Genomic DNA, 9,624 nt, shown 5'->3' on the forward strand with positions numbered 1-9,624 from the left:
ATTGGAGTACAGTGAAGTTATTGGCATGTTCAAGAAACCAGTGAGTAGACTTCAGTTTTGTGGAATGATGCTGGAAGCAAAGTTCTTTGTGTTACTCATGCATGAGAGAGACCTGCCTGGAGCCAAGTGTCGTTCCACCCACTTGACCTCCGTCACTCTCAACCAGGTTTAAGATAAGATAAGATAAGATAAGATAAGATAACCTTTATTAGTCCCACACGTGGGAAATTTGTTTTGTCACAGCAGGAAGTGGACAGTGCAAAAGTTATGAGGCAAAAATTAGAATACAATAAGAATAAATACAGTTTCCCATAGCAATCCTTTTATTGTGGTTACATGAATATGTATAGGTTCATTAACATATGACATTTCATATAGGTATACATGTGGACAAAGAATACCTTGTCTGTGTGAGGTCAAGATGTGACCCTGTGAAGACTCCCCAAAGCTGGTGCCAGGAGTCTAGCGGTCCATCTGAACAAAAGGCTCTTATACTTAAACAGATATACGTGTGTTTGCTATACCATATATCAGCAAGAGAAGATACGACCTCTCCTAGGAGGTGTGTGATCTATGCCAGAACCCTCTGAAGAGGAGTGAACGCACTCCCCTCTTCATGCTACACAGAGTTGTTACAGACCTTCAAAGCTAAGCATATATAAATATATATTTCTAGGCATAAATGACAATCCAACAATACAAATCTAACAGAAACCTGCCTCTCACTGGATATTTTCTCTTTTTTATTTAGACCATTCTCTGTAAACCCCACAAGTGGATGGAGAGTGGGGAAACCCCACTAGATAAGCATTTTATAACATCCTCAGGCCAGCCAGTCTAGCACTGAAACTTCAGCGGATGACCCTTCTCGTGTATATATGTTGAAATGCATTTGGTTCTTCACATAAGAGTGGCTGATTAATAATTAAATGAACGAGCAGTTGAACAGGTATACCTGACAAAGTGGCCGGTGAGTGTATATGACAAATGTAACAGGTAGAGTTTCTCTGCATTTCCACACTGTTAAAATTTCCAGGTGGAAGAATAATTTATTTGTCCAAACGACTCTGAGCTTACACTCAGATTATATTATTCTTTGGCAATTTAAGAACTGGCTTTGTCTGCACTCTTATTCAGTAAATGTTGCCAATGTACAGAACCTGTATGATCCTGATCATTCCCACTACTCATACCAGGAGTAGGGGTGTGCAGATAGTTGGTAGATACAAACCAAGTTTTCAAAGAAACCAAACAAGTCCTCCTGCAAAAATCTGAGTCTAAAAGCTGACAAGAGTAAAGCTGGCTGACTGTTCAGATGCTCCTGGTCGACAGACACTGGTTGACCACCTCCAGTAGAGATGCATTCTCCAGAGCTGCTGCCACTCTCTCTTTGTCTGCCAGCTGTTTGTTCACTGTACACACAATGACATAAGCAGTATGATAAATAATGCATTCGATTATACTGGTAAAAATGGTCTAAAATTCCATCTCGCCTCGTTTCTCTCTATGGAGTTTTACCTGCTTCCTCTGAAGCATGAGTCCCAGGAGTGATAGAAACATCAATCTGAGAGGAAATAGAAAAAATATACTGCAATTTAGGCCACAATTGAAAATAACAAAAAATTAAAGCACATAAAAATTTGACACTGTAAAATATGTTTAAGGTTAAATGTGCATGCCATGTGAAAAAACATGCATAAACATACTTTGAACCTGTCTGGCAGGGAGCGCAGAAGCTTGACTTTGATGGACAGACCAATGAGTGTTGCCATGCTGCAGTGAGGGATGGTGGGCGTGAACTCAATACCCACAGTACTCTCTGTATCATTAACCTGAGGAAGCATACACAAATAATAAACTTCATTCATCAATTTATCTTCCTAACAGCATACTGCATTCATTTATCAATGAAATTCACTGTTAATACTTTTGAATGAAATGTTTGTTGTTGGATTCAACTGTCTTCAACCATGTCTTTACTAAAGTAATCTGCAAGTGTGTTATAGAGCATCTTTTTATTTCTTTATTCACACTACTACAAACATAGGAAAAATATAAGATAATAGGAAGCAAAAAAAAAAAAAAACCCATACCTTAACTCGAACTTGCTCCACAACATTGAGCTCTTCCAGTGACAGTGGATGCTCTGGGTCATTGATAGATCTGATCAGATGTAACTTTAGTTAAAGAATTCAAGACGGTATAATACAAATAATAAATATTTTTGTTTCTGCACTACTGTAATCAGTGTACTAATGATATTAAAGTAAAGATCCAACAATATTAGAAAGAAACGCAAAGAACGATATCTCCTGTGAAGCAAGTGTTTGGTAAAAGTGGAACAGAAGAGCTCCCTTGTAACAGGGAGAGACCTCCAGCAGAATCAGGCTTTTCAAAGTACAGAGATTGGCCATAACCAGTTGGGAGGAGGGGAAAGAAAGGACAAAAAGACAAACTTTAAGCTGTTTGCATAGCCACTGTACCTAAGTCCAAGAAATACTAACATCAGCTTAACAATAACTCAATTAAAAACTGTCAAATTGTTCAAATTATATAATAAAATATATTTACAAAAATGAGACAATTTTACATTCCTGAGAATACGAATTGAGCAACCTAAATCATTAACGGTGTTTATAAATTTAATCTACGATGGTTAACTAACCTATTAAAACACAGTTGCACTTCAAAATGTTTAGTTACGCTTTCAATACTAATTAAAGCTGCAAGCAGCGTTATGAGGGCCCTCGCACCCCAGCGCGTCGAGCCACGCCCAACACCTAAAACCAGCATGTCCGATCTGATGTCACATTGATGGAATTCATGCATTAAACCACCAGCTAACATTTCAACTCATTCATTCATGATTAGTTAGTCGTTCCAATAGGTGGCGCTCTAACCATTATGTACAAATGGCATAACAAACATTTCCAAGCTCGAGTCTCATCACGCCTATGAGCTTTCGGAGAGATTGGACATTGTGTCTTTGAGTGACAGCAGATTACTGCTTTTTGGCGAGTGATTGAAACTCTACGTGCCGCCATGAAGCCCCGTTTCCCTGAATGTAAAAAGCTTCGCAATTTAACATCACAAAGGTCTTTAGATTCCACACACAGGAGATCGCATCAATCTGATGAAATCCCTTGGAGGAGTTCGTCAAAGAACGGTGCCTGAAAAGAGGGGAAAATGTTGCCAAAATTGCATATTAATTTTAAAATGGCTGACTTCCTGTTGGATTTGGAATATTGCTCCAAGAGACTTTTTTGTACATCTTGATATCTCCTATAAGCTTACCAGGTTTCAGACTCATAGATAAAACACAGAGCTGGGGCTGTGGTTTTGAAATTTTGTAGGGGGCGCTGTGGAGCCATTTTGGGATAGTCAACGAAAATGATCACATAACAACAAAGCCCGCATCACATTGGAGGTATGCACCAAATTTCAAGACTTTTTAAACTTTCCAAGCCCCTCAAAAGAAACTTCATTTTTCATGGTGAACCACGTTGCCACCAGGGTGCGCCATTCAGTTTAAACTCACAATTTTCGCACTAAAGCATCATGAAGGACTGATGGTGATATTCACCGCTTTTGAGGTGGCCACGATCAACCTGTGAAAATCAGTACAACAAAATTAAAGCCATGACATTTCCTGTTCCCACTAGGTGGCGCTGTCCGTATTTCCGACAATGGGCACATCAATCTTTTCAGGGCGGGTCTGACATCATGCCTGTAAAGTCTGGTACTGATCAGACTGGATTTCATTGAGTTATACTAATTTGTTTCTTCATGGCGTGACATCAAAGTTCGCCATGCTGCTGGGGTCACACCCTTTCGCGAAAAGTCACAGTTTTCACTGTAACCCAAGACCAACTCCTTAAGGCTTTCCTGGAGAAATTTGAGGCTGCAGATGTCACCCATCACTATACTGTACCCCAAAGTGTAAAACATGACATTTCCTGTTCCCACTAGGTGGCGCTGTCCTTGATGTCAAATATGGCAGTTGAAATATGTTCAGGGGTGGAGCCTTATCATATGTGTTCACTTTGGTCAAGGTCAGAAAATGTATGACAAAATGAGAGGCAATAAGATTTTCATGGCGAGTCATCGAAATTCGCCATGGCGCCACGGCCTCATAGTATTGTGAAAACTCAAAAGCTCCGCAATTTAACATGGCACAAGGGTGTAGTTGACACTGTCCAAATTTGAAGTTTATAGGACCAAATCCCAAGGAGGAGTTCGTTAAAGTACAAGGCATGGAAACGGTAAAATCAGAGCCAAAATGTCACCTTCAATCCAAAATGGCGGACTTCCTGTTGGGTTTAGGACATTGCCATAATAGACTTTTTTGTTCGACTCTGAACGTTATATAGGTGTACCGACTTTCAAACTTGTAGGCCATACCCATACCGGGGGCTCGCGTTTTTCATTTTTCTAGGTGGCGCTACTGAGCTAATTTTCCCTGGCCATGTCTGAGAACAATACGTAAATTTTCACCAGACCTGACGCGTGTGCAAAATTTCATGAGTTTTCGAGCATGTTTAGGCCCTCAAACGGCCAATTCATTTGCCGAAATAATAATAATAATAATAATTAAAGCTGCAAGCAGCGTTATGAGGGCCCTCGCACACCCGGCGCGTCGAGCCACGCCCAACACCTAAAACCAGCACGTCCGATCTGATGTCACATTGATGGAATTCATGCATTTAACCACCAGCTAACATTTCAACTCATTCATTCATGATTAGTTAGTCGTTCCACTAGGTGGCGCTCTAACCATTATGTACAAATGGCATAACAAACACTTCCGAGCTCGAGTCTCATCACACCTGAGACGTTTGGGAGAGATTGGACATTGTGTTTTTGAGTGACAGCAGATTACTGCTTTTTGGCGAGTGATTCAAACTCTAAGTGCCGCCATAACCACCCCGTTTCCCTGGATGTAAAAAGCTTCGCAATTTAACATCACAAAGGTCTTTAGATTCCACACACTGGAGAATGGTTCAATATGATGAAATCCCTTGGAGGAGTTCGTCAAAGTATGAAGCCTGAAAAGAGGGGAAAATGTCGCCAAAATTGCACATTAATTTTAAAATGGCTGACTTCCTGTTGGATTTGGGATATTGCTCCAAGAGACTTTTTTGTACATCTTGATATCTCCTATAAGCCTACCAGGTTTCAGATTCATACATAAACCACAGAGCAGGGGCTGATATTTTGAAATATTGTAGGGGGCGCTGTGGAGCCATTTTGCGCTATTCAATGAAAATGGTGACATGACAACAAACTTTTCATCACATTGGAGGTGTGTGCCAAATTTCAAGCCTCTATAAACTTTCCAAGCCCCTCAAAAGCCACTTCATCTTTCATGGTGGACCGCGTTGCCACCAGGGTGCGCCGTTCAGTTTAAAGTCACAATTTCTGCACTGAAGCATCATGAGGGACTGATGGTGATATTCACCGCTTTTGAGGTGGCCACGATGAACCTGTGAAAATCAGTACAACAAAATTAAAGCCATGACATTTCCTGTTGCCACTAGGTGGCGCTGTCCGTATTTCCGACAATGGGCACATCAATCTGTTCAGGGCGGGTCTGACATCATGCCTGTAAAGTCTGGTACTGATCAGACTGGATTTCATTGAGTTATACTAATTTGTTTCTTCATGGCGTGACATCAAAGTTCGCCATGCTGCTGGGGTCACACCCTTTCGCGAAAACTCACAGTTTTCACTGTAACCCAAGACCAACTCCTTAAGGCTTTCCTGGAGAAATTTGAGGCTGCAGATGTCACCCATCACTATACTGTACCCCAAAGTGTAAAACATGACATTTCCTGTTCCCACTAGGTGGCGCTGTCCTTGATGTCAAATATGGCAGTTGAAATATGTTCAGGGGTGGAGCCTTATCATATGTGTGCTCTTTGGTCCAGATCGGAACATGTATGACAGAATGAGAGGCAATAAGATTTTCATGGCGAGTCATCGAAATTCGCCATGGCGCCACGGCCTCATAGTATTGTGAAAACTCAAAAGCTCCGCAATTTAACATGGCACAAGGGTGTAGTTGACACTGTCCAAATTTGAAGGTTATGAAATGAAACCCCAAGGAGGAGTTCGCAAAAGTTCGAGGCATGGAAATGGCAAAATTAGAGCCAAAATGTCACCTTCTCTTCCAAATGGCGGACTTCCTGTTGGGTTTGCGTCAATGGGCCCACAGACTTTTTTGTTCGTCTTGGCATGATACACATGTGTGCCAAATTTCATACATGTAGCTCAAACGATGTGGTCGTAGGGCTGCATTTAACAAGGCATAGGTGGCGCTCTAGAGCCATTTCCCAGTGCTCATATGTAAAACCATTAAAATACAAAATTTTTCACCAGACCTGGCATGTGTGCAAAATTTCATGAGTTTTTGAGCATGTTTAGGCCCTCAAAAAGGCCCTTGTTTGGGGTGAATAATAATAATAATAATAATAATAATAATAATAATAAGAAACGGAGCAGATACAATAGGGCCTTCGCACTCTCGGTGCTCGGGCCCTAATTAAAGCTGCAAGCAGCGTTATGAGGGCCCTCGCACCCCCGGCACGTCGAGCCACACCCAACACCTAAAACCAGCACGTCCGATCTGATGTCACATTGATGGAATTCATGCATTTAACCACCAGCTAACATTTCAACTCATTCATTCATGATTAGTTAGTCGTTCCACTAGGTGGCGCTCTAACCATTATGTACAAATGGCATAACAAACATTTCCGAGCTCGAGTCTCATCACACCTGGGACGTTTGGGAGAGATTGGACATTGTGTTTTTGAGTGACAGCAGATTATTGCTTTTTGGAGAGTGATTCAAACTCTAAGTGCCGCCATAACCATCCCGTTTCCCTGAACGTAAAAAGCTTCGCAATTTAACATCACAAAGGTCTTTAGATTCCACAAACTGCAGATCGGTCCAATCTGATGAAATCCCTTGGAGGAGTTCGTCAAAGTATGAGGCCTGAAAAGGGGGGAAAATGTCATCAAAATTACACATTAATTTTAAAATGGCTGACTTTCTGTTGGATTTGGGATATTGCTCCAAGAGACTTTTTTGTACATCTTGATATCTCCTATAAGCTTACCAGGTTTAAGACTCATACATAAAACACAGAGCTGGGGCTGATGTTTTGAAATTTCGTAGGGGGCGCTGTGGAGCCATTTTGCGCTATTCAATGAAAATGATCACATAACAACAAAGCCTTATGCACATTGGAGGTGTGCGCCAAATTTCAAGACTTTTTAAACTTTCCAAGCCCCTCAAAAGCCACTTCATCTTTCATGGTGAACAGCGTTGCCACCAGGGTGCGCCGTTCAGTATAAAGTCACAATATTCGCACTGCAGCATCATGAAGGACTGATGGTGATATTCACCGCTTTTGAGGTGTCCACAATGAACCTGTGAAAATCAGTACAACAAAGTGTAAGACATGACATTTCCTGTTCCCACTAGGTGGCGCTCTTCATATTCCTGACAATGGGCACATCAATCTGTTCAGGGCGCGTCTGACATCATGCCTGTAAAGTCTGGTACTGATCAGACTGGATTTCATTGAGTTATACTAATTTGTTTCTTCATGGCGTGACATCAAAGTTCGCCATGCTGCTGGGGTCACACCCTTTCGCGAAAACTCACAGTTTTCACTGTAACCCAAGACCAACTCCTTAAGGCTTTCCTGGAGAAATTTGAGGCTGCAGATGTCACCCATCACTATACTGTACCCCAAAGTGTAAAACATGACATTTCCTGTTCCCACTAGGTGGCGCTGTCCTTGATGTAAAATATGGCAGTTGAAATATGTTCAGGGCTGGAGCCTTATCATATGTGTTCACTTTGGTCAAGGTCAGAAATTGTATGACAAAATGAGAGGCAATAAGATTTTCATGGCGAGTCATCGAAATTCGCCATGGCGCCACGGCCTCATAGTATTGTGAAAACTCAAAAGCTCCGCAATTTAACATGGCACAAGGGTGTAGTTGGCACTGACCAAATATGAAGCTTATACGACCAAATCCCAAGGAGGAGTTCGTTAAAGTTCGAGGCATGGAAATGGCAAAATTAGAGCCAAAATGTCAGCTTCACTTCCAAATGGCGGACTTCCTGTTGGGTTTGCGTCAATGGGCCCACTGACTTTTTTGTTCGTCTTGGCATGATACACATGTGTGCCAAATTTCATACATGTAGCTCAAACGATGTGGTCGTAGGGCTGCATTTAACAAGGCATAGGTGGCGCTGTAGAGCCATTTCCCAGTGCTCATATGTAAAACCATTAAAATACAAAATTTTTCACCAGACCTGGCATGTGTGCAAAATTTCATGAGTTTTTGAGCATGTTTAGGCCCTCAAAAAGGCCCTTGTTTGGGGTGAATAATAATAATAATAATAATAATAATAATAATAAGAAACGGAGCAGATACAATAGGGCCTTCGCACTCTCAGTGCTCGGGCCCTAATAATAATAATAATAATAATAATAATAATAATAATAATAAACAGAGCAATTACAATAGGGCCTTCGCACTATCAGTGCTCGGGCCCTAAAAATGTGACTACTGTTATTTGTCGGTAAACCCAGATACAATCGTGCTACTTCTTAAACTGCTGTTAACTCGCTCCACTTCATTATCTAGCTGAATGGCACTGGCATTAGCTTTTAAGTCAGGCAAATAATAGAATACATGAACATCAGTTAAAAAAAAATGATGAAGGGCATATCTCTAAAGCGTAAATGCACTCTAAACCACAGTAAAACATGAAAACAGGATATCGAATATTTCTCTGTCGTCGATGGGGTCGTGGACGTCTTCATCCTCTTCGGACGCCGTCTGTACTCTGTCCCCCGACCGCTGAAAAATCACAGGGTTTGCATTCTCCAAGTGGGTCCCCTCGGACATCTTCAGCGCTTACTTTAGTCCGCGTTAAACAGTAAAAAACCTCGTATTTTGTCAGAGCTTGCTGTCTCTACCCGATCCGTACCGGAAACCCAATCGGTAACCGCATGCGCAAATCTTACGTCACTTCCTCTCTTTGCCAACATTGCGACGTTCAATATATAATAAAAAAAAAAAAAAAAAATATATATATATATATATATATATATATATATATATATATATATATATATATATATATATATATATAATATTTAAACAATGGATAATCCGTATACAAATACACATTCTTTTAGTAGGATATTCAGTTAACTTCGTGCGTTTTCGGACGTGTAAGCCTATACAAATGTTTAAAAAATACCATTTAAATTTCCTTTCCTAGTCTTTGCTTATTCTCTTGCTATTTTCAAATTTCCCCAGGCTTCCCATTTTGAAGGCTTAGACTGTACATGGAAATATATTATTTTTACTGGCATATGTTTCCCTGTTTGTCCGGCAGATGGCAGATACAGCCCATTTTAGCACTTGACACTAACACAGAATACGCTTTAATAAAAGTGTTATTGCAATAACAATATACTGACCACAATAATCTTAATTTCACAGGAATTTTTACATGAAACATTATTACTTTATTGTTTTTTTGTTTTGTTTTTTACTATATTTTAGTTTGTGTTTTTTTTTTAAACACAAACAT

General features: G+C 40.6%; 1 protein-coding gene across 1 annotated transcript; it reads right to left on the reverse strand.

Moving 5' to 3' along the window:
* Positions 1-1,074: 1,074 nt before the first annotated feature.
* On the reverse strand, positions 1,075-9,045 carry LOC147315891 (cytosolic iron-sulfur assembly component 2B-like). Its single transcript, XM_086258872.1, has 5 exons — positions 8,802-9,045; positions 2,094-2,171; positions 1,707-1,832; positions 1,519-1,564; positions 1,075-1,412 (listed from the first exon to the last, which is right to left on the reverse strand). The coding sequence occupies exons 1-5, from the start codon at positions 8,928-8,930 to the stop codon at positions 1,312-1,314; spliced, it is 480 nt and encodes a 159-aa protein (XP_086114998.1). The 5' UTR covers positions 8,931-9,045; the 3' UTR covers positions 1,075-1,311.
* Positions 9,046-9,624: the final 579 nt, after the last annotated feature.

Source organism: Aulonocara sp. 'chitande type north' Nkhata Bay, linkage group LG13, assembly GCF_057382095.1.
Source record: "Aulonocara sp. 'chitande type north' Nkhata Bay isolate Kocher_YH1m ecotype deep benthic linkage group LG13, A_spYH_male_GT1.1, whole genome shotgun sequence".
Classification (NCBI taxonomy): Eukaryota; Metazoa; Chordata; class Actinopteri; order Cichliformes; family Cichlidae; genus Aulonocara; species Aulonocara sp. 'chitande type north' Nkhata Bay.